We start from the raw sequence: 25,870 nt of genomic DNA, 5'->3' as shown, positions 1-25,870 counted from the left end.
TCCAAGTCATCCATTTCAAAAACTTTTTTTTTTTTTACATTTTAAAAATATTAGTTTTGTAATGAAATAAATTAATATGGTGGCACAATTATATTTTTGTCTACAAAACTAATTTCAAACATTTAAGCATATGCCTTCAGATCAAAAGATTTTTAAGATCATGAGAAACATTTCAGTCAAGTGACCCCAAACTTTTGAACGGTAGTGTATAAACGGGTATAAACCTGTTAATTGGACATGCGAATGGTGTTGTACCACGCCCATGAAAACAATTTTTTTCCTACTATGACAATTTTGTGGGATCATATCTTCCAATCAGAATATTGTAGAGACATGGGGACAGGCTCATTTCGCTCAGACTATCAATCAGTCTTTAAGTATCATCTTGGAAATGGTGTAGCCATGCACTAGCAACCATTTTCGGCACCCTAGCAACCGCCCCCATAGACTTCCATTCAAAATGACTCCGAAGGATATCTTTAGAACAGAATGTTGTAGACACTTGGGGATTGGCTCTTGAGTCAGGAAAGTAAGCAGCCAATAAGAATCACTCTGGTCACTGGCTAGCCATGCCCTATCAACCATTTAAGAGCACCCTAGCAACCAGCCCTGTTGACTTCCATTAAAAATGGCTGAGAGGGATATCTTTGGATCAGAATGTACTACTGACATGAGATTTGGCTTGTTTCACTTGGGTGAGCAATCAGTCTTCAAGTATCATAATGGAAACTACTTATCCATGCCCTAGCAACCATTTAGAGCACCCTAGCAACCAAACCCCATTGACTTCCATTCAAAATCGCTTGGATGGGTATCTCAGGATCAGAATGTCACAGAGACTTCATTGTTGGCTTGTATGACTCAGGACAGCAAGCAGCATTCTTAGTATCACCCTGGCAACTGCCTAGCAACCACATGGGCTTACCCTAGCAACCAAGTATCAAAACACATATCTCTGCACCAGAACATCGTAGAAACTTCCGGGTTGGCTCATTTGACTCGGGCTGGCAAGGAGCCTTTTGAGTATCACCCTGGTAACCGCCTAGCAACCAGATGGGGTTACCCTAGCAACCAAGTAACAAAACGCATATCTCTGCACCAGAACATCGTAGAGACTTACGGTTTGACTTTTTCACTTAGGATAGCAAGGAGCCTTGTTAAGTATCACCCTGGTATCTGCCTAGCAACCAGATGGGGGTTACCCTAGCAACCAAGTAACAAAACACATATCTCTGCACCAGAAGCAACTTGGGGCAGTTGGTGGGACATTGTGGTGATGAATTTGACCACGGCAAGCACCACTCACATTTTCTTCAGGAAATGTATCTATCTAGTCTATCTTTAATAGGCATATCTGTTTTGAATATACAACATAACTGATTTAGGAGCAAGGTTCTCTCAGAATTTTATCTGTTAACTTTTTTTAATGCATTTTGTCAATATTAAACAGCCGTGATTAGAACTGACTCTCAAAGAGATGATTTAAACAAAAATGAAAATTTGGTAACACTTTACAAAAAGATTCAATTTGTTAACGATAGTTAACTACATCAGTTAACATGAACTAACAATAAACATTTTTATATAATTTATTAATCTTGGTTAATGTTAATTCCAACATACAGTATATGAATACATTTTCATACATTAAAATAAAAAGTTGTATGTTAACATTAGTTCATGCATTGTGAACTAACAATGAACAGTTGTATTTTTTAGTAACTAACATTAACTAAGATTGATAAATGCTGTAAAATATTGTTCATTGTTAGTTCATGATATCTAATGCATTATCTAATGTTAATGAACCTTATTGTAAAGTGTAACAAAAATTCTGTCATTATTACTCGCCTTCATGTTGTTCCAAACCCGTCTGACTTTCTATCTTCCGTGGAACTCAAAAGATGTTAGGGAGAATGTGAGTTTCAGTCTCAATCCACTTTTATTTTATGGGAGAGTAAAGAAAAGATGCAGTGACAGTGAATAGTGACTGTGAACTAACATTCTGTCAAAAATCTAATTTTGTGTTCCTCAGAAGAGAGAAATTCATACAGGCTTGAGAGTAAGTAATGATTTACTGTTTTTCTGCAAACACAAGCCCTCAGAAAATGATGGTAAACCTCTCGTCTTTTTCTCTTTACTTTCCTTTTTGCAACATGGTCCATGTGCTGTTTGTCAGCAGAGTAAAACCAGGGAATAAAGCAATCCTAAAAACTGGAATATGTGGTCATCCGCCATAGTGTGCTGCACTCACTCCAATGTTTACCTCTCACGCCGTCACCAGTAGACGGATCTGTTACGTACCACAGTGGGAAAAGAAACCTTAACTACGTCAGCTGGCCCATATTGGCACAGAACGGTACAGTTCGGCCCGATGGTGGAAAGACAGCTATATATACACTGGTGGCTGAAAGTTTGGAACAATGTACAGATTCTGCTGTTTTGGAAGGAAATTGTTACTTTAATTCACCAAAGTGGCATTCAACTGATCACAAAGCATAGTCAGGACATTACTGATGTAAAAAAAACAGGACCATCACTGTTTGAAAAAAGTCATTTTTGATCATTTCCAGCAGCCATCACTCCAACACCGTATCCTTGAGTAATCATGATAAATTGCTAATTTAGTACTAGAAAATCACTTGTCATTATATCAAACACAGTTGAAAGCTATTTGGTTCATTAAATGAAGCTGAACATTGTCTTTGTGTTTGTTTTTGAGTTGCCACAGTATGCAATAGACTGGCATGTCTTGAGGTCAATATTAGGTCAAAAATGGAAAAAGAAACGGCTTTCTCTAGAAACTCGTCAGTTAATCATTGTTTTGAGGAATGAAGGCTACACAATGCTTGAAAGATTTCATACAGAGGTGTACACTACAGTCTTCAAAGACAAAGGACAACTGGTTCTAACAAGGACAGAAAGAGATGTGGAAGGCCAGATGTACAACTAAACAAGAGGATAAGTACATCAGAGTCTCTAGTTTGAGAAATAGACGCCTCACATGTCCTCAGCTGACAGCTTCATTGAATTCTACCCGCTCAACACCAGTTTCATGTACAACAGTAAAGAGAAGACTCAGGGGTGCAGGCCTTATGGGAAGAATTGCAAAGAAAAAGCCACTTTTGAAACAGAAAAACAAAAAGAAAAGGTTAGAGTGGGCAAAGAAACACAGACATTGGACAACAGATAATTGGAAAAGAGTGTTATGGATCTTAACCCCATTGAGCTTTTGTGGGATCAGCTAGACTGTAAGGTGCATGAGAAGTGCCCGACAAGACAGCCACATCTATGGCAAGTGCTACAGGAAGCGTGGGGTGAAATGTCATCTGAGTATCTGGACAAACTGACAGCTAGAATGTCAAGGATCTGCAAAGCTGTCATTGCTGCACGTGGAGGATGTTTTGATGAGAACTCTTTGAAGTAGTTTAGGAAGTTCTGAAATTTTTTTCAAATTGTAATAGTAATTTTTCACATTATTAATGTCCTGACTATACATTGTGATCAGTTGAATGCCACTTTGGTGAATAAAAGTACCAATTTCTTTCCATAAGAGCAAAATCTGTACATTATTCCGAGTGTAGTTCTGAGAACATTTTTCTGCACTACACTGTGCAGAAGAAAAGTAATTTAAGAATTAAAATCTTAGCAACATACACAAGAATGGGAAAATTGAGAACTCCGTTTAGGTTTCCTTAAAATGTTTTAAAGTTTAGTCCTTAATTTGGAACTGTGTCGTTTTCTCCACGTTGGGTCCATTCGTAATGCTGCGTTTGACAGAAATCCGGATTCGTGAAGCGATCCTCCAATCAGAGCAGTCAATGCTGAATGGGAGTTTCTGCAAGCCTCCCGTTTCCATGGTAACACACTTTGGCATTGTGGGTAATTTTATTCTTTACCATGAATTCGACAGCTGAATCATGGAACCAGCTGTTTCCAAGCTGCTACTATATATCAAAGGGAAAAGCCCCGCTTGAGCCCCTTTATTGTGAACAGCAAACTTAAGCTGTGTACTTGCTTAACATTTATTATATATATATATATATATTAGAGCTGTCAGAATGAACACGTTAATCACATGCGGTTAATTTAATAAGCAACGCGTTAATTAACATGTTAATTTTTCTTAATCGCAGCATAAACACTTGTTAGGAGGGCGTAACCTTTGTAATGTGTCCACCCGGAATAATCACACTGACGCACACACCACAAACACTCACAACAGTGCTTCCCTGTCAGTGATAAAATGATGGAGAAAGGACCTCTTAGCGCTATTATGTACAAAACAAGCCCAGATGGGACTTGTGATATAAATCAAGTATTTTCAGCACATTTTAATTACCACTGAAGCAGGGCAAGTCTTAACTATCAATCCGCTTTTCCCGTGGAGTTTAAAGCGCCGCTGGACACTGGTGTTTACACTAATGCGAATAATGAACGCAGCTTCACGATTGCTGTAACAAAGCGGATAGTCGCAGTCTACCGGCAGATTAATATTGTGGAGGATTTAAGAGAGGAGTTAAAGAGATTTAATGCCCATTGCAATAAATACTAAACCTAAGAGGGCTACAGCATAGGTGGCAGAAGCTGCATCTGAAGTGGCAATTAGATGTATTTTCACAAAGCAGGAATAAATGCATTTACAAATGTTGCAAATGGATAATGTTATGAGATGAAAATTTTAAATGTAAAATTATGAATATAGAAATATATGAATGAGTACTTAACCAATGGGGACTTATTCTTTCAAAATGTCAACCTCCCACTTAGACTTTAGGAAACGTTTAATGTTACTTGAATAGGTGATATTTCAGCGCATTTCGATCTTTATATTGTGGAAGGCTTTGTTTGGAAAATGCTAATAAAGCATTGTTGTTATGTTATGGAAATAATTGCATTTTCACAGGAATATAAAATATATATGGTGTCAAATTTCACCTTTTTCTAAATCTGCAATTAACTACAAAATAAAAAATTGTAGTTGACTGACAGCCCTAAAATAAATATATATGTGTGTGTATGTATGTGTGTGTGTAATATACAATATATATATATATATATATATATGTTAACAGCTTTAGTGTCTTAATGACCGTTCCACAGGTGCATGTTCATTAATTGTTTATGGTTAAGTGTTAGTTGACATTAACTAATGCATTTAGTAATGTTACCTTAAACACCTTTTAAATGTTAAGAAATTTATTATTATAGACTTTCGTATAATTAACATTAATAAACATTTTAAAGAAGCGCTGTTCCTTGTCAGGTCACATTAAATGTATATCTATAAATAAAAATAAACCAAGATTAGTAAATGCTGTAAAAGAGTGTTGTTCATTGTTACTTGTCATTAGCTAATGCATTAAGTAATGTTTACTTGTACACCTTTTTAAAGGATTAGTTGACCCAAAATTGATAATTCTCTCATGATTTACTCACCTTAAAGCCATCCTAGATGCGTATGTCTTTCCTCCTTCAGCAGAACTGAAATTAAGATTTTTATAAGCACATTTTAGCTCTGTTTGTCCAGACAATGAAAGTGAATGGGTGCCATCAGTCTGCTGGCTGTTTGATGGTCCAAAATGCATATTTAGGCAGCATAAAAGTAATCTACACAACTCCAATTGATCAATGAATGTCTTCTGAAGCAAATCGATAGGTTTGTGTAAGAAACAAATCGATAATTAATTTTTTTTAACTTTAAATCGTTACTTCCGCCCTCCGCTGTATTGCTGTTTGAAATTACCTAACTCCCGCGTGACGTCCATTCCTCTGTTGTAAACAAAGCGCGTACTTCCAGCTTCTCGTGTGAACACGCCATTGCGCTTGCGTCACATGACAGCTCCATGATCGGTCGACTGGTAGCAGGAAGCGTTTTTTAAAAGGCTAATAATGTTTTAATTATTGATTTATTTTTTTACACAAACCTGTCGGTTCGCTTCAGAAGACATTCATTGATCGACTGGAGTCGTGTGGATTACTTTTATGCTGCCTAAATATGACGTTTGGACCGTCAAACAGCCAGCAGCATCATGTCACCCAATCGCTTTTATTGTATGGACATACAGAGCTGAAATGTGCTTATAAAAATCTTAATTTCAGTTCTGCTGAAGAAGTAAAGACATACACATCTGGGATGAGTAAATCATGAGAGAATTATCATTTGGGTGAACTAATCCTTTAATGTTAAGAAATGTATATACAAAGATTAAAAAATGCTGTAAATACTGTACGTGTTCATTGTTAGTTCATGTTAACTAATGTATTAACTAATGTTAACTAAGGCATTAGCTAATGTTTAAATATGCAACCTTATTGTAAGTGTTACCAAGTTTTTAAGAATTTTTTCTGTGTGTAATATAAAGAAACACCTACCAAAATAAATGAAATCCAAAAAAGTAAAGCATGTTAAATATGCATAATATTAATTAGTACTTTTCTATCATAATATGTAAAATATAGGGGTGGGAAAAAAGAAATATTTTGTTATAAATCGCTATTCCTGAGACAGACTATTTTAAAATTGTCTTTTTTATTTATGTAATAAAAAAAATTACACTTTTGGCTTAATATGCTAATCTTATGATAGATTGATATTGTAAGCTATATTTCTTCCACACAAACAGGTATTCTCTCAGAGAAGTTACATCTCTCTAATTCTTAAAGTTTAGTCCTTTAATGCTCTGCTGCTACAGCCATCAAAGCGTTGCTTGTTCACTGTCAGACGTGAAATCCTCTGCTTTGAATAATGTTACTGTTATTAAGCATAATCCACAGGTTTATGTGTGAGGTGGTGTGTAGAGTAGTTTTCAGGAGTCGTTCTGCAGATTCTAACACTGCCTTAAAAAATAGTTTAGCAGTACAAGAGGCTCATCAAACTTTTGGATGCCATGAACTACATGTTGCAGTCCTGCAATATTTATAATGTAACAGCTATGTGCTTTGAATGTGGAGCGAGAATCGCCTGTGACTCCAAGGGCTCTGGTTACATTGAAGCGCATCATTCTGCGTCCGGAATGCGCATAAGCGATTTTGTAACATTCTATATTGAAGTTTTTCTTGTTTCTTACTTTTCTTACTTTGATAGTTTTGTGCGATAAGACGTTATTGTTATTTTAATTATGTTAATTGTTATTGTTATTTGTTTGTTGAATATCCATTATTTACCCTGTTAAAGGGAGCTTAGCTTCCATATATCTATTTGAAACGTGTCCAATTGGGTCACATGGACATAATGCAGCCAATGCAAAAAAAATTAAACCTAACCCTAAATTTATTTTAAGCCTAATCTAACCCTTACTCTAATTTTCTTAATGAGTATTGTGTCTTGTTTTCCAGTAAAAAAAAAATCGAAACATTATTAAAACAAGATATTTACTTGACAAACAAAATGGCATAAGATACGTAGTCTTTTTTTTTTTTTTAGAAAAAACTAAATTTTGTAACCATCGACTAATCGTTAATGATTATTGGTAGTTTTGCACATCCCTATTTTTACCTGAAATTACTGTATTACAAAGTTATAATAAAGTTTCATTTGTTAATATTAGTTAACAACATTAGTTAACATTAAAATTAAAATTAATTAATTAAAATTAATTAAATTAAATTAGTTATCATGAACTAACAATGAGCAATACGTAAGCATTTATTAATCTTAGTTCATGTTAATGTCAACATATACTAATACATCTTTAAAATCAAAAATTGTATTAGTTAACATTAGGTAATGCACTATGAACTAACGTTAACTAACAATGAACAACTATTTTTATTAACTAGCATTAACAAAGATTAATGAATGATGTAACAAAAACTTATTGACGTAATTTAATATTGTTAATTGTTTGTTCATGATACCTAATGCATTTACTAATGTTAACAAATGGAACCTTATTGTAAAGTGTTACCAAAAATTGTCATGTCAGACACAACTGTTGTTCAATAAACATTTCTTTTGTTGGTTAACACAGCTATATATAATAAAAAATCGAAAGACTTGTAGAATTAAAATATATATCCAATCGGTGACTAAATATCATTGTAATATCGAATCGGGAGGTCTGTGGAAAATCCCAGCTCTAGTGAAATTTGAGTTCTAATGTTTAGAAGTGTACAACAGAAGTCCAAAAATGTTTTCGAAGTGAAAAAATTATTTTCCCCAGATTAATCGTCATGTTTGTCGTCATATTGTATTTATTTTTCATTGTGGCTCTTTAAAAAAAAATAGCGTTTGTTCCTCTATTTTTTTTTATTTATTTTTTTTTTTTTAAGTAAATTGTTTTTAAAGCATAATTCCTAAGCAAAACAATGATCTGATGACAAAAAAAAGCTAAGTTGCAAAATGTTTTTTTTTTAATCGGCTTAAATTTCATATCAGTGCATCCCTATTCTCAGGGCTCAAGTTGAGGGGGGATGCGAGGGGATGGCATCCCCCTTGTTTGCAAGAAATACCAAAAAGCATCCCCCTTGTAAAAACACCATTACTCCTTACCATACCCTTAATACTTTAGATTTTGAGGTTGGGATGCAGATGAAAATTATGATATTTTTAAAGGGCTAAATTGAAATATTCTGACAGTGTGATTAAGTTCTCGTTTATAGATTCCTTTAATCAGGCTCTTAGTGATTAAACTACAGTCATCTCTTGGAATTTCTGAAGGCAAACAAAACCACTTTCATTTTCCTAAAATCAGAGAGCATTACGAGAGAACACATTTTATACAGATGGAAAACTGATAGCTTGGTCCATAATAATTATGAAAATATACCATATTTCCTCCATAATATCCAAAGTTTTAACAATGATATTTGTAATATGACCATGGTAACCATAGGTAAAACCAACCTCACTACAGTGGTTAGTTACTATGGTTTCTGTATAAAGAACTATGGCATTTTTGTAATGAAAAACAGTAGCCTAAATACATTTAGAAACTTTTTCTGCCAGACCTATCATAGTTAATACAGTTAGTGTTACTACAGTAAATCCATGGTAAATGTTTGTGAGCATTGTGATGTGAGGATTGAAAAGCCTTCTAATTTACGTTTTCTCCTGTTTTCTCTGTCAGTGCTGTTTAGAATGTGGGGGCTGTTTGTTTTAAACTAGTTTCATCACTGAGACATAAGAGTTTAGCAACAGAAAATTCTGTAATGCATTCAAACAGATTTTGCAATCCCCGCTGCGCATCTCACTGTTTCACAAGTGCATTTATAATAGTCTGTGCTGTTGAAACCAGTCCGCGAATTACCGCACCTGCTCTGCGCTCGTGGTGCTCTATCTATTGAGTTGTGTTAATAAATGGTCCGTGTAGCGTGGTTTCATTCTGCTTTTAAAGTGAGCAAAATGCAGGGCCTGGGTAGCTCAGCAAGCAAAGACACTTACTACCACACCTGGTAGAAAACATATGGTTAAGATGACAGGGGAAGGCTCATTAATATTCACGAGGAAAGCGCTAACTGATTGGTCGTGAGATGTTCCAATCCCCTGCCATCCTACGTTTCAGAATGTAGCCCGTGGGCAACATGAAGTGAGTTTGACGTGTGTTATGCGGTGACGTCACTCACTGAGTACGTGCATGTATGTGTATATGTTGTGAGGTCTCTTTGGTAGTGTAGAAAGCACACAGCTGACTGGGGCTGGCAAGCGTTACGTTGCCTCAAGAATATTAAATTAACCTTGTGAAATTTAATAGCGGCGCTGCACCATAGCAAAATGCATATAGGGCAAACACTGATAATAAATAAATAAATGTTGTCAGTGGTGATGAAGCATAGATTCGCTATTTGACTTTGTAAGGCAGTGTTTTATGACCTGTAATATTTTCATTAATTTCAGATGGAAAAGGCTTTGAAGAATACACCAGTGTGAGAGAAATGTATTAAAGTACCACCACTGAAAGTGCTACTTATTTTACATTGAGTGAAACGTTTTCATTCATATTCTAAATTTTAAAAACTATTGGCCGATTAATCGGCTATCGCCGATTGCCTGTTTTCCCACCTTAGTTATCGGTATCGGCAAAACCAACTATCGGTCGACCTCTAGTGTAAATACGGTACAGAGAACTAGGGCTGTCAATTGAGCAGAGAAACTAAATTCAAATTTTGAAGTCGGCTGATTCTTAAACTCACGTTGTTTCCTTGGTCCACAAGAGGGTGCAATAAATACTTAAACCATACAGCACCGTTATATTATTGCAAAGAACATTCCCGGCTGTTAAAAAAGAGCATTTCATTTTCAACTAATGTGCATAAAATAAATAACTTTTTAGTCGGTTTGTTAAGTCAAAAGTTAAAGAGTGGGGATGCTTCAATTGACAGGTCACATGGTGTTACACTTACACTCACGCCATAGTATATTACTCCAGACTCGAGCTTCATAATAACAGTGAAATAGCACATTGTTTTTTATTCATTACAGTTGTATGTAGGGTAGCAATATTCCCAGATAGTAGTGGTATTCTGTTGAACTCTGTGGTGAATTGGCTTAGACTATGAGCCCTGGCCAGGAGCTGTTCAAACAGACTGAACACAACAGACTGGAACTGAATGCAAAGATCTCGAGACACACATTTCCAAGTTGAACATCTTTCCTGACAAAGCGTTTAAAAAAAACTCATTGCTTAATCTGAGAAATCAGAAAACATCCATTTGTTTTTCTATGTAAATGCGCACTAGACGAACGTCTGTGTTTTTGTTTATTCAAAGTTTTTTTTTAGATGATGTGTCTAATTAAAAATAAAAAGACACCTGCTTTCTGTTAAACTGTATTTGTTGCGCTTTGTCTAGCCTGTTTTAGCACAAGAATGGGATCGATCTGAAGTAATCGTCAGTTCTTGGCACACATCCAAAATTCGAATGCACAGTTTTGGCATTCAAATGTGCATTTTTTTTTTTTTCTTAAATTTGACGAATATTCGAATTTCAAATTTGTATTTGACAGCCCTACAGAGAACAGAGCTGCGCAAATACAGTAAGCACAGTGAGCAGCACGTGCAAACTATTTATTTATAGTCTCTGCCTTTGCGGTTTGATAATCACACTTCGCCATATCAAGATTCTGATTTTATTTAAATTAATTGTTCAACACTATGCCCACCCCTACTGCTAACTATATTCAGTTTCTGGAAATGTTGTCATGTCTTAAGTTCACAATATACTGATTTATGACATAAGGAACTGGGCATTGGAGTGAGACAACATTGCAGTTAATGCAGTTTTTCCTTGCAGTGTGATGTTTAATACTGATTGTGTGTGTGTGTGTGTGTGTGTGTGTGTGTGTGTGTGTGTGTTGTGTGCAGTGAAGTACATCAGGGAGGTGTCTCCTCTCTTAAGGAAGTCCTCCATGAGCGCAGAGCTGTCGTGGGACAGCCATCTTCAGTCTCCAAACGTCAGTTGCAGCAGCGACGATTCTCCCAAGAGCAGCACGTTCCGCGACAGGAAGATCATCCCACTGAAAATGTCTTTCATCAGCCGCAACCTCACCATGGCTGACCTTGAGAACAGGTGTGTGATTTCAGAAATGAACTTTAGGAATTATTTTGTGTTTTAGGTAACTTTTTTTTTTTTTTTAACTGTTCATATGAGGACTGTAGCTCCATTTTGGGTGAATGTCATGAAACCATGTCTGAATCGTATTTAATTCACCCCAGTATCCAAAATAGTATTTTGCATAAAGAAAATGAAGCTTATTTTTAGGATCATTTAAGGCTTTTTGCATTATTTTAGGCACAATTAACCCCCAGATTCTGTTTACTGAAATGACATTTTACTTTTGAGCTTTTGGTAAAACATTACAAAGTTTCTTGTTGTTAACATAAGTTAATGCATTAGATAGTGTTTCCCCTAGGATTTTTTTCAGCACCGGTGCTGTTGTGCGCACGTCCACGAGCCCGCAATGCAGGACCCATATTAACGCGGGTCATTGGAGGAACAGCTTAAAACAGGGGTATCAAACTCAATTGTAGCCTGGGCCTCATCAGCATTATGTGCGCCTTCAAAAGGCCGGTTGAAAATGTGGCACCAGCACCTGCTTTGGTAGCACTCATGCAATTATCAATAATATTGCATATTTTGTGCATTGAGATGCACATTTGACAGTAAAGCTTTGATTTTGAGGTTGGGATGCAGATGAAAATTATGATATTAATGACAGTAACATCTGTGAAATAAATGAACACCTAATTTTTGTACATTTAAATATTCTGACAGCGTGACTAAGTTCTCCTTTATAGATTCCTTTCATCAGGCTCTTACTGATTAAACTACAGTCATTTTCCAACAATCAGAGAGCATTACGAGAGAACACATTTTATACAGATGGAAAACTGATAGCTTGGTCCATAATAATTATGAAAAATTACTATTGTTCAATACAGTTAGTGTTACTACAGTAAATCCATGGACATTTTTTGTCAGCATTGTGATGTGAGGATTGAAAAGCCTTCTAATTTATGTTTTCTTTGTCATTGCCGTTTAGAATGTGGGGGCTGTTTGTTTGAAAGGTGCTGTAAGCAACTGACCCTTTGCTAAGCCGCACCTTAAAAGTGTTTCTGACCAATCCTATCTTAGCAACTGTTGCCCTGCCACCATTTCTCTGACAAGCGTTTGCCTTTTTACAATGAGAGCCTACGGGAGTAATGTGTTTTTGAATAGTTTTAAGCAGGATTTTATCTAAATGGTCCAAAAAAAGGAAAAGCATTGTTGCTGGGCCACTTGTAATAATGCCATGAGATACCTAGAGGATTCACACAGTGATTTTTCTTTCCTTTTAATAAAATCTTTGAATAAATATTGAGAAGAGCATGATATGGATTAAAGTGTGTCATTCCTCATTCCCATGTGAACATGTATGACATCAGCAAGGACACCTACATTTGCTCCAACGTAAATTAAAGCTAACAGCTTAAAATGTATTGATTTAGGTATTGATTCAGGTCTTAGTAAAGGTGATAGTAAGTAAAGAGCTAACAGCATCAAAATGAGTGTTATGAGACATTATAAGCAGCTCTTTTCACTTACACTAAAGTTATGAGGTTTGTTATCACTATCAAGTGACGCTTTTCTTTTTACGTGACTGTGATGAACGTTTGCCTAAATTCTGATTCACAGTCTGTACAGTTTTCAATCAAATTACTGTGCAATTTAACAATTTATAAAAAACAATAAACATCAGATAAAAATGCTTTACAATGCCACTCTTCATTTCAGCACACGTATTAATAAAATCCATTCCATTTATGAGAATATTTTGCCAAAAACCGCAGCGTTCACTGCAATCTCTCATTCATTCCTATGGGGAGTTCTGCAGAGCTTGTCAGAGCAAGCAACGGTAACCGGGGGGTGGGTGAAGCTTAGCGACGGGTCAATTTTAGCCATTCTAGAATTTCCACAAGCTGAGCCGTTGGATTAGCCATGCCCCCTCTTTCCAAAACCCGTACTTCAATGATACCAAATAAACTTTGAGACCAGAAGCAGTTGTTTAAAACAACAGCAGAAAAAATGGCACCCTCAACTGACAACTGTTATGAGCAACATGGCATAAAAATGGCTTTAAGCCTCAATAATTGAGAACAATATAGTTGCAGGCAGAGCTCCAAGATATAGGGGAGCCCCTAACCCTTTCCCTAACCCTAACTTTGAGTGGAAGTGACGCCCCCTTTTGGAGTTGGTGCAACCACCTTCTGGAGTAACCCGGGATCTCCGGGTCTGCAGACTCTGTAATAGTGCTGTCACAGAGACAGGTTAGATCTCACGACAGTTATTTAATTAATATCTTTCAGGGAGTTGGTCATTTATTTATTTTTTGCATACCTTTCCATGAAAAAATCGCTTACAGCACCTTTAAACTAGTTTAATCACCGAGATATTTGGTGTTTTGCAACGGACAATTCTGTTTCGCAATTCCCGTAACGAATAGCACTGGTTTACAAGCGCATTTAAAATGGTCTTTTTAATGGTACAGTTATCAATTATTGATTACTGAGTACGTTCGTGTATTTGTGTGTATGTCGTGGGGTCTCTTTCACAGTGTGGAAAGCACACAGCTGACTGGGGCTAGCAAGCATTAGGTTGCATCAAGAATATTAAACCATGTGAAATTTCAGCAGTGGTGGTGTACTGCTGCAGAATGCATATAGAGGAAACACTGCAGATAGCATGAACAATATTTTTTACAGCATTTATTAATCTTGGTTTATGTTAGTTTATAAAGTTGCAATTGTTTATTCATGTTTGTTCATAATGCATTAATATTAACATATACGACTCTTAATGTAAATACTTGTGCTCACAATATTGAAATTAACATTTACCAAGATTAAGTCTTGTAAAGGTTTTCTGTTGTTAGTTTTCATTGTTAGTTCATGTTACCTAATGTAGTTTACAAATGTAAACAAATACAACCTTAAATAGTAAATAATTCATATAATACAATTTTAATACAACACAACCATTTACAGTATTATTATAGATGGTAGATGGTACAATAGAACAAAGTTACAAATATAAATAAAAAACAGTACTTTAATATTTTAACAGCAGTATCCAGTTTTATAGTAAACATTCAGAAATTGAAAAACGTAATTTAATGTCACATAAAACTTCTTAAATTACTGTATAATTATAAAACAGGAATACTTTTAAATTCCACTAAAGTTATCAAGCCAAGAGAAGTGGTTTTCTCATTATTGTTGATTGATTAATATTGATTGCATACTAGACAGTGGTAGGTCCTAGTAGGCTACCTTTACACCTCAGTTCTGATATTTTGATACAAATCTGCTTTTTTGTCCTGCTGTTTACGTTCACTTCAGATATAAATTACTGTGTTTACATTAAGGTCCTTATTTTAAGAGCGATATTGCTAAGTGCAGCGCTATGCCATAAGTCATACATGCAAAGTCCATGGGCAAGGCCAGGAAGTTTTGGTATTTTCACATGTGCTAATCATGCACTAAGTTTAGGCACAAGTGGGTTTGGTGAAATTACGCATGCAGAGCACTGATGAGAAAGTGAACGATCGTGAAATAGAATTTGAGCCTCTTTGTGATGAGACAACTAGTGATGGTGCCGCTCGTTCATAGACCACCGAGAGCGAGTTGGAGCATAGACTTGTAGAAGTGAACTGAAATAAGTGGTTGCGGTTCCATTGGCTGCCTTGAATGCCAGAGTCAAAGCCTTGAATTTAACTTGGCTGGGATAACGAGTAGTTCTGTCTTGGCAAGGTTAAGCTGAAGGTGGCGTTCCTTCATCCAGGCCGAAATGTTCAATAGTGCAATACGCAACGACATATGACTTAATATGATTTCAACATAGCTCATAATTTTAGGACATACATTTCAAAAGTTATGCTTCATTGTGCCACTTTAAACTTCCATTGTGGAGGGAAAAAAAGAGCAATAAGAATACCTGCAAGCAGAAGTTATCAGGGATAAGCCCTGCAACTATTCAGTAAGCACAACACTAAAACATCAAGAACAAAATGTAACTAATTATGGTTATTACCACCTGCTGGTGGAATCTCCAAACTGCAAATGCAGGAACTGCGTTTAGACTTCGTGCTGCAAAAAGACCTGCTTTTGAAACATCTTGGCACAATGCCCTATTTCTCTGGAAATTAGCAAATTACGATTTACAGCACTTCATTTACATACAATACACCCACAGACTGCGCAAACACTCCCACCCATGGCAACTTGCATTTTGCATTGGCACGAAAATTGTGCACCGAATCAGCACACGGTCATTGCGCATATACTGCGATTATGGGCTATCACGAAAATAGAGCCGTAATACTTAAAGACAGCCAGTGTATATTACCATTTATGCGTGAATCTGCATCACTGCAACTCCGCGAGCACTCTCAGAGCACACAAGGGATGGCATGGTGTGAGTTTTTGATGGTTAGAATACCATCTGAGGAAAAAATTGTGTTTAACCAGTTTAACGATTATTTGCACATTTTCTTCTTATGCAACAACACTGGGGCAAAATGTCATGTAATTTCACAATTGAACGTGTTAGTGGACACCTTTCTTAGGGATATATGGATGCTTAGCACAGCCCTACAATAGGAAAACTGATAAATATATAACACATAAATAGGAGGTATTTAATAAGAGATGTTCCAATAAAGGGCACAACACTGCTTGCACGCATCCCGGGCACAGAATGATGCAATTCAGTGTAACCAGAGTGCTTGGTGTCACAGAGCGATCCTCATTCTGCATTCAAAAGTATTTCATGACTGTTTTTTCTTCTGCAACAGTTTATTAAAGTAATCCATTGTCTGTCAGACTCCCTGCCATAAAGAATCAGCAACAGACTCCTTTATTCTGCCCACAACATCTCACAAATAAACCTATATGTATAATAAAGGGGAACGTTTCTTATAGCAGTCTGATAATGACTAAAATTGAAATGTATTATTGAATGTGGTGAACTGGTACACAAGCAGTACTTTAAAGGGGTCATGTTATGAGAAATAAAATGTTCCTTGATATTTTGACATTTAAGGGGTCATTGTACTATAAAAACATGCTGTATGTTTCAGAACTCAAAGCTTCCTCTCCAGTCCAAACAGAGCATTTATTGTTTTCACAAAAAGGACTTGTTTTGGAATCAGCTACATTGTGACATCACAGTGCAGTGTCATTTGAATAGCCCCGCTTCCACAACATACAAAATCGTTGCATTGACAAAGAGAGTAGCTGGGGTACTGCAGCACTGAACGCGGTTATTTTGTTACTGTAGTTTGCTTTTAACCAGCGAAAAGAGTCAAGTAAGGTCCCCAGATGATGTTGTATTCCTGATCATGGAAAAACTGCATCTCTGAGTAGCCTTCTGAAGGATCCCAACTTTAGGAATGAGTGCCTAATTCAAATGAAATTTCCGAACGCGTCAATGTGGGATTATATGTTTATATGTTAGATTAATGGATGAATTCTTTTGAGAACCAAGTATTCTTGTATTGAAAGATGTAGCGGTGGTAACGGTATTGGAAACGGCAGTAATGCCGTTGAGTAACAAGTGTAATTCTTATGTTTCTTCTGCCTGTGTTTGTTTAATATGTAAGTAATTGTATAGTCTGCCATTTTTAGCGCAAAGTAAACCATGATCATGGGGAGCTGATCGTGCTCATTACATGTTTACCAAAGAATTTCTCAGAAAACATTGATTTGAGATGGAATTATTTTAAATAGGGTAGATGGCAAAGTGCAACAAAAAACAATGGTGAAGTATATGATAGTAAGGCTGCCTGCTTTCTCATCTTTCTCGTATTAGCCACAATGTTCCGTATTTTGGCCGAAATGAAGGCATCAGGACGTCCATTTCCCTGTATATAGACAGCAAATTTATCAAGTGAGATTTCCCACACGGCAAATGTCCTGTATTTCCTGACACAGGATGCATATTGAAGCCAGACTAGTCAGGGGATCCCTGGGCCTATCATCCCTTATAACAATCTAGCTACAGATGGATGCACATTTATTAACCCTTCACATTCACAGCTTGTGTTTGTCTGGACTATTTTCGCCGTTTACAGTATATAGTGTTATTTTTATCACTAAATCTCGTATGCCTGATAATTATTGTGGAGAAACAGTGTGATTATTTTGTTCAGTTTTCTATTGTTATTTTAGTCAAACAACTGTTGTAGTTTTATTGTGTGCTTCACATAAATTAGAATATATAGCTATTAATGATTGCTTGAGTGCTTTTGGGTAATTTGTTAATCACTTGCAAGTTTTCTTGTTTTCATTCTTGGAAAATAAAGTTCCACACTTGTACACTTGTCTTAAAGCAGTGGTACACAGAAACAGTGTGTTTCAGACAGAGGGCCAGAACCAGGGTGAAAAAAGGTCATTTAATACTACATTATGACTTTTTTTGTTTTATAACAAAAAAAACTTTAACATTATAAATGCACCTCAAGGAAATAAAAAAAATGCATGACATGACCCTTTAAATAAAAAGGATTAATTGAGATGCAAATTCTCAAAGTTTACCACGCTGATAGTAACTACACCCAAAAGCACTACACGCAAATAAGTTTTATCTCTCAATTAATTCCTTTAAAAGCACCACAGCTAAAAAAATATTAAACTCACTACTAGTTTGTTGTTGGATGACTATTGGAACATCCTGTTCCATTTGTATTATGTGTACCTTTTATATCACTTCTGTCTGTGTGTTTTACATCCATCGTCTTCAGCAATCCTCAGTCATTCAGATGCTTCCAAACAGCTGATTTAAGTCATTTTTTTAGTGCATATGGTAGATCAAATTCCTCTGTTATAATTTGGAGTTCGAGTGTAGCCACAGTTTCACATGGAATAAAAGCTCATGTTCAGTCCGCAATACTTCTCCAAGCACCAAGTGGACACAATCCGTAACCATAGTAACCAGTGCAGCTCTATTTTAAAATGAAAATATTGGTTAATTTTGCTCTGGCAATTTCCTTTAATGAGAAGTTGTATCATTACCTATACATTTCCATATTGATGGTATGATTGAACAAGCCATCAGATTACCGGTTTCAGTTCTATGAGGTCAGGACTCGCTGATGTAAGAAAGTTGATGACAAATTTACTCCGTGCCATAACACCGGTGAATCAAAAGTAAGAAAAATGTCAACAAATTGTTCAGACAGTGAAACTAGAGAGCTTCTGTTTATCCAAGCGGATGAAAAAAAACTTGCTGACAGCTTAAAGGAACATTAAAGGGACAATAAAGAGTTTATAGTGGAAGAATTGATGCATTCTATGCCCAGTCTTATTTTTTTTTTTAAGTTTTTGGACCGGTGCCAGTTCACAGTGGACGGATGTACCTGCGTGGTGCCGGATCAATAGAATGTACCTTTGCTCGTCACTGCTGCTTAGGACAAAAACTCCGATTACCATAGAAAATATACGGACACGGTGTGACTGTGGCTGTCTGTAGCCGCCTCTATGTTTCTGTTTGATTTTCGAGTACTCCTTTAAAAAAAAAAAAAAAGGCTGGGCATAGAAATGCATAAATTCTTTCACTAGAAACTCTTCAGACATGTTTCGTACATTTTTTTAAATATTTTTTTTATATGCAGCTGTGTTGTGTTCTGTTGTCACTCGCTGTGGCTGACCCATTTTTAGATAAACAAAATACGTTTTCACTTGAAATCCCCAATGTTGCGAGGGGGGTACCTGAACTGTTGCTCTCTTGCCCTGTCATGAATGCGCACAGGAGATCAATTGTCAATGAACATTTTTACTAAATACATTAGAATTCGGTTTGTTTCTCACCAAACCTTCGTATGATTCCATAACAATTATGAGCCTCATGGAATAATTTATTAGACTTCTGAATTATACTTTCACATTCTTTTTAAAGCTTGAAGAGTTAGTCACCATAATCTGCCATTTTATGACATCACTGAGCACAAAATGTTTTCACAGTTTCTCCCTTTGTGTTAAGAAAAAGAAAGTCATATAGGGTTATAACAACATAGGGGTGTGTAAACGACTACATTTTAATTTTGGGGTGCACTAATCCTTTAAGCAATTCCATTATGTACAATAAAATCACCAGCCTACTTCGGGAATGCGCAGACCTCTTTGTAGTGATATACGTACACATTACTGTGCTTTTCAGCTGCAGATAGTGTCTCCGCCTTCAGATGCTAGCGACACTTTGTTCTCTGTAGTTCAGCAGTCTTATTTGAAGTCATAGCATCCAGTGTCATTGAGTCTCAAGCAACTGCATAAATGTAAACGTTTGACAACATTTTAAAACATCACCAACATTACCGACCATATATGTTCAGATATACCATGTTTTATACAAGAAGCCTAAATTTTTGGTTCAGCCGTGTAGATGTCATTTCTGGCAAATGACATCACACTTTAACAGCATTTGGTGCTGATGTGTGAATGGTATTAGAAAAACAGAAAAAAGATAGAAAGTTGTTGCATGTGTGAATAGTACATGTTGTACATTTACCAGTAAAGGCAACCCAACAATTTTCCTGTAAGTTACCTGGTTGCATGTGTGAAAGGGGCTATAGAGTAATAGATCGATCTTGTGATTTTAAGAATTGATATCTGGATCGTTCAAATTAAGCTCACGATTAATCCAAATTTGTTTTTGTTTTTTTACCCAGCCCTAGTGTATGATGATAAAATAAAAGAATGCTTGTGAATGAAATAAACAGAATGTAATGTAGTAATGTTGTGGTTCAGGTTGTTGGAGCTTCACTCTCCGGATGGTCAGCACACTGTGGTGTTGCAGTGTAAAGACGGAGCAATTGCTCACTCCTGGTTCACAGCCATTCACACCAACATCACTGCCCTGCTGCCTCAAACACTTGGCCTCATCAACACCTACCTGAACAACACCAACACACATTGCACGCTCAAACACATCGGCTGGCTGGCAGAGCAGGTAACAGACACTACATTCAGTCTTGTTTGTGTGTACTATTGTGTGGGCACTAGAATTGGAGGTTTGATGACTTTCTTGTACTCTGTGGTCCTTCATTATACACAACCAAAAAATCAAGATTAACCCATAAAGTAAATGACTCATTATACAAAACTGAAAAAATAACCTTTTTTGTACCTTAATAATATGCACAGTAGTGTAGTCTAGGATGTAAGGAAGCAAACACCATATGACCACCCATCTTTCTAGGGATTTTGCATATGCTCACCTTAAAAGTGTTATGATATGTACGGCCGCCAGAATGAGTAGGCTTTGACCCACAACTTTTCAGTCTGCTAATGCGATGTTGCAGCACCATTCAGTGAATTGTGATTTTATTTTATTTATTTTTTTAAAGCGTACAGAGATTCTCTCTAAAATCTCACAGAGCAGAGGTAGGTGATAAAGCTGAACTAAAGGCCAGGCAAGATAGACAGTCTGACTCAGCTGAGCAACCAATCAGAACATTTGTTTCAACCACTGGTATTTGTTAACCAATCATATTTTCCATTTCATTAAGGGGTGGGACATCTGTAGCATCTACAGTGAAATGCTGATGCACCAGCAGTGAAAGAGTCATCATAATTTGTGCTGTACGGTGGGGTTCAAAAATCTGAGTCTGCATTGGACATCTTGAATTCAAAATCTAATTTAAATCTGGAAATAAACAATGTTTTAGTATTTTGAAAAATATGAATCAAAGCAGTGTAATAAGAAATGTTTAAGATTCTGCAAGTTCACAAATATTTCACTATTAAGTCAAAACTAGTATTTGGTTTGTCCAAAATATTTTTTGACATTCTGAAATTCTACATTTTATATTTAATATTTTTTTTATAATTTGTTCATTTGTATATTTCTTAATTTTGTTTTATTAATTTTTTCACTCAAATTGCTATGCTGATATAATTGGTAATAAAAAAAACTATTCAATTAGAAAAATGAAAAATAGAAGCATGTTCACAGGTGGACTTTTGAACCGCACCGTACATTAATCTAGCTTGAGATGGCACAATGTGATTTATAATCAGACATACTTTGTCTGATGGAAAGTTTAAAACCACAACTTGTTTTAAAAATCACCTTTTCGAATTGGAAATGGCATTTTCATAGAATGACTTTGCAAACATACTCTTCATGTGTATTGTCTGATGGATGTTTGTGTTAAGTTGGAGTTGGACGGCCAGCGACATCAATACAGACGCATCGTCATGGCGCTAACAGAGAAAGACATCCTGCTCTTCCAGTCAGTGCCTTGGACGTACAAGAGCTGGACCGCCCCTCTCCTCACACACCCTATACTCGATACACGGTAAAACTCATATTGTACACTTTAGGAATATATTTTTACTACTAATTTTTAGTGTTGTCACTGTACCAGAATTTCAATAGTCTGTACCGATACCAGTGAAATTTCACTGTTCTTGATACCAATTTCGATATCACAGCAAAAATATTCTAATATGATATTGAACACAAGTTTAGTTATTTTTAAGAATTATTTTAATAATTATAGTTTAATAATGTTAACATGTTTTAAAGTTTAATTTATCAGAATGGTGTCTAATCAATAAATTCTAAAACTTTTAACAAGTGAAAATATAACTTTTCAACAAAAATAAAAGTCTTGCTTGTGATATTTTGATTATTATTATTATTACAGTGAATATAAAATTTTACTATACAGTTGTAATATATATTTTCATTCAATTTCTTCAATTTCAAGCATCTAGCTTTTATTTTGAATTGTGCTTTTATTATGATGTGTGTTTTTTGCCGGAAGCTTCACTTTACCAGATAAATTGTTCAGGACAAGGCCCAGTGTGATCATTGAAGACTTAAATCACATCTGAAATCTCATCTGTTTACACTGGCTTTTGAGTCTGACAAATGAAATTTAGGATACAGTTTTGGTGTGTTTGTATTTTAGATTACTAGTGTTTGTGTATGTGATAATTGTGAAATGTTATGTTTTAAATTGTATTACTGTGAAACACTTTGGACAACTCTCAGTGGATTAGTGCTCTGCTCTGTCATCATATACAACGTGAGTGATTCTTAATGTCTGGAGTTTCCAGAATATGAGCGGTCGGATTTATACATTCATTTAAAATACACATCTCATCCACGCTAAGATTGCAGCCTTCAGCGGTTTAATAAATCACACTGGGACATGTCACTTGGATTAATTGTCCATTTCAGTGTAAAAGGAGTAACAGAGCACGCGTGCAAAATAAGCCTGTGAGAATTTTAAAGCTGTCTTGTGTCAAGTCATACTGCGTGCTGGTACCAGATAGAGTCGGTACTACTGGAGAAACACTGGTATCGTTACATCTTTTTTATTTTAGTACCGACTTGGTACCGAAGTACCGGTACTTTTGACAACACTACTACTTTTATCCAAGAACTCCACTTATACTTCTTGTTATGTAACATAAATGCAAAAGTGATTGAGTTCTGTCAGAAGTTCAGAAGTTTTCAAATGGTACCACATTTGACTATTTATGTATAAAGGGAGTTTTAAATTCTAAGCGTAAACGTATTATATACTCCTGGCCCAGCCCACGGAATTAAGCCATTTATTAAGCCCTAGTTCAGATTTTATGCTGTATGACAGATCATGTTCTTTGCTGTATAATGAAGAGTATCTGATTGTGTTTAGGTTGGTTCACTCGGGCAGCGTCCTCAGCTCTCCGGCTCTTGGTGGAGATCTGGTATTCACCACTCGTACAGGCACAGGTCAAGGAGTCGAGTCTCACGTGTTTCGCGTGGAAACTCACTGGGACCTGTCCACGTGGATGCGAGCGCTGGTGCAGGGAGGACATTCAGCTGCGGAGCTCATCAAAGAAGTTTCTGTAGGTATGTGTGAATACAGAGTGCAACAGTGACTCCACTTTTCCAGAAATATCCAAAAATTAAAATTCTCAATGCCCTCATGTCGTTCCAGACCCATATGACTTTCTTATGCTAAAAATTAAGGTCCGTCTTTTCAATATAATGGCAGTTGATAGTGACTCAGTTTAAGGCTTAAAATGCCCCCAACAGTATATTAAAAGTAGTCCATGTGACTCGTGTGTCATATTCCAAGACTTGTGAAGGCATACAATAGGTTTTGAAAAGAAAGAAATAATTTTTCAGTGGAAATTGACATCCATTGGGCATTCCTGACACTATAAGAGAAGATCATTTGCAGTGGCTTGTGTATTCACGCAAGAACTCGCATTTCACAGGAATTCTCTTCCTATGAAATAACTGCAAATGATGTAATAGATTAAAAAATGATGGTACAATGTAAAACTATTGACAAGTTATTGATTGAAGTAGAAAAGGTTCATTTGTTAAATTGAAAAAACAAAACAAATTATGGTTTGTGGTTTTTAATCGTTCCAAAAGAAACAGGCAAACTCAAGAAAATGGCTTGCTTCTAATATTAAAATAATAATTTTATATCCACTAGCAATGAACATGAGAAACCGAGCTGATTTCCCATTTTCAGTTTTTTTTAAAACAAAAGAATAATCAAACAGCAAGCCGTTTTCTAGTTTTTGCCAATTTTTTTTAAATGAAAAGCTAACATTCAAAGTATGAATTTTTATATAATAATTTGTCTTTATATGGAGACTAAAAAAACAATGTACTTTATATCAAGTTCTTGCAAATATTCAGATATAAACATATATAAGTAGTTTCAAGTGTGTAAGGAGACTGACAGCTGCATGGGAGTGGGCGGTCGCTTCTGAGCTCTTTTGCCACTAATTTTGTTTCCATGGTAACAGCATCTTCTCTGATTAGTGTGTTGGGCCTCATGTATTCAGAAAGAAGACAGAGGCAGGCCTAACAGTTGTAAAAGCCTGGCTGAGGCCCACAGTCATAAATCTTACTGATAAAAATCAAACAAATGGAGTCCAAAACAGATTGTAAATCCCATGAAGCCTTGCTCACTAAAGGATCAAACTCTCAACTCCTATTGGATGAGGCACACGACAGAACGCCCTTCAACCATGACTTCATCAGGAGTAGAAATACCTCTGAGATGCTTCCGGGATTTGCTTCCAGCAACTTTGCTCGCCGTGCGTAGACGCAGCTCATCGCTGCTGTCAGGTGTAGCCTCATGGCACAAGTAACGGACGACTTGAAACTGTGGCCATACAATCGCCATCTCGCTGGACGAGTTGAGATTACTCTGTGTTCCACCAAACACTCTAACGGATCCGAAGGAGATCGCCAAGCAATCTGCATCTTCATCCGTTTGTCTGCAGAAGTGAAGAGATAAAAGATTTCTCTTCCATCTTCAATCAAGTCGATGTCGCTGATTTCTCCGCCAGCCCGCCGAGAATCAGCAACCATACCGCCCGCCGACAGAGCGAGGAAACGGCCTCCCGCCATCACCCGAGCCTCGAGGAACCAAGTCAGAGTTAAAGGACGGATGAACACACATTCGTCTGCGTCCTCATACGATTTAAGTAAGAGGTTTACGTCTGGGCAGAGATAGAATATTATAGTGTGTTATTCTTGTGTATCAAGGTTATTGCTTGTACAGTTTATGGACCGCCGAGTCCACTCATTGCTGCTAATAATACTCAAGGTATTACTGTAATGTACTGTTATCACGAATGAGATCTGCTGTGTTGTAGTCCAACCACATTGGACTGTTGTGTATTTCCGCCATCACGGATGAGACCGACACTGAGTTTATCCATTAAAGAATCAAAGACCACGGGATGGTTTACGAGCCGTCCACCTGAGTGATAAACTAACAGCTGCTTTCTCTCCTACGATCGCGAAACCAGCTTTGGTGCCGCCACTTTATTCTCTCTCTCTCTCGTACTAACTACACACACGTGACCCCTCACAGACATTCTCGCACACACTTTTGGCTAGTAGATAACTTCGTGGTAAAGCTCAGCTTTGTCCCCAAGTTATCGTACAAGCAGAGACACGCGATAAACGGGCAGATGCCATTGACCGGCTTCTCTCCACCCACATTCGCGGCCATATTCTCTGGCCGGAAATCAGGCGTGACGTACTCTCCACGAGAGTCACGTCCGCCATTTTGTGCGCGTCCCTCCTTACACACACACACACACACACACATTCTCTCTCTCTCTCTCTCTCACTACACACACACACACACACACACACACACACACACACCTTCCTCTCATGTGTTATAGGATTATTTTGGTTACCATATCTAATCATGTCACTGTTTAGTTTGTAGTTGTAAGTCGGAAATTTATTGACTGCATTGTATTGATTATTAATTGATATTACTGCATCAATAAACTTTGTTATATATCAAAGAGAAGTGTTTTGCTTTGTTTTGCATACACCTGTGTCAAATGCTGACAGGGGATGTCAGTGCTCGGATTCAAGCCTTTATTGTTACATTTCGAAAGTCGATATTCCT

The 25,870-nt window shown here is 36.6% G+C and overlaps 1 protein-coding gene across 7 annotated transcripts in view; it reads left to right on the top strand.

Annotated features, from left to right (window-relative positions):
* Window positions 1–25,870, top strand: part of LOC127435770 (beta-2-syntrophin-like) — a 47,611-nt gene that overhangs the window by 5,493 nt on the left and 16,248 nt on the right. For 6 of the 7 annotated variants that reach the window (XM_051689454.1, XM_051689453.1, XM_051689452.1 and 3 more), the window contains exons 2-5: window positions 11,304–11,508; window positions 20,220–20,421; window positions 21,630–21,772; window positions 23,123–23,319. In XM_051689454.1, coding sequence (XP_051545414.1) covers window positions 11,304–11,508; window positions 20,220–20,421; window positions 21,630–21,772; window positions 23,123–23,319 — 747 coding nt within the window. The remainder of the gene's footprint in view (window positions 1–11,303; window positions 11,509–20,219; window positions 20,422–21,629; window positions 21,773–23,122; window positions 23,320–25,870) is intronic. The other variant, XM_051689459.1, reaches the window with a different exon arrangement.

The sequence above is a fragment of the Myxocyprinus asiaticus genome, chromosome 46 (assembly GCF_019703515.2).
Source record: "Myxocyprinus asiaticus isolate MX2 ecotype Aquarium Trade chromosome 46, UBuf_Myxa_2, whole genome shotgun sequence".
Lineage (NCBI taxonomy): Eukaryota > Metazoa > Chordata > Actinopteri > Cypriniformes > Catostomidae > Myxocyprinus > Myxocyprinus asiaticus.
The sequence above is the reverse complement of the archived record's forward strand: the minus strand, read 5'-3'. Positions and strand labels throughout refer to the sequence as shown.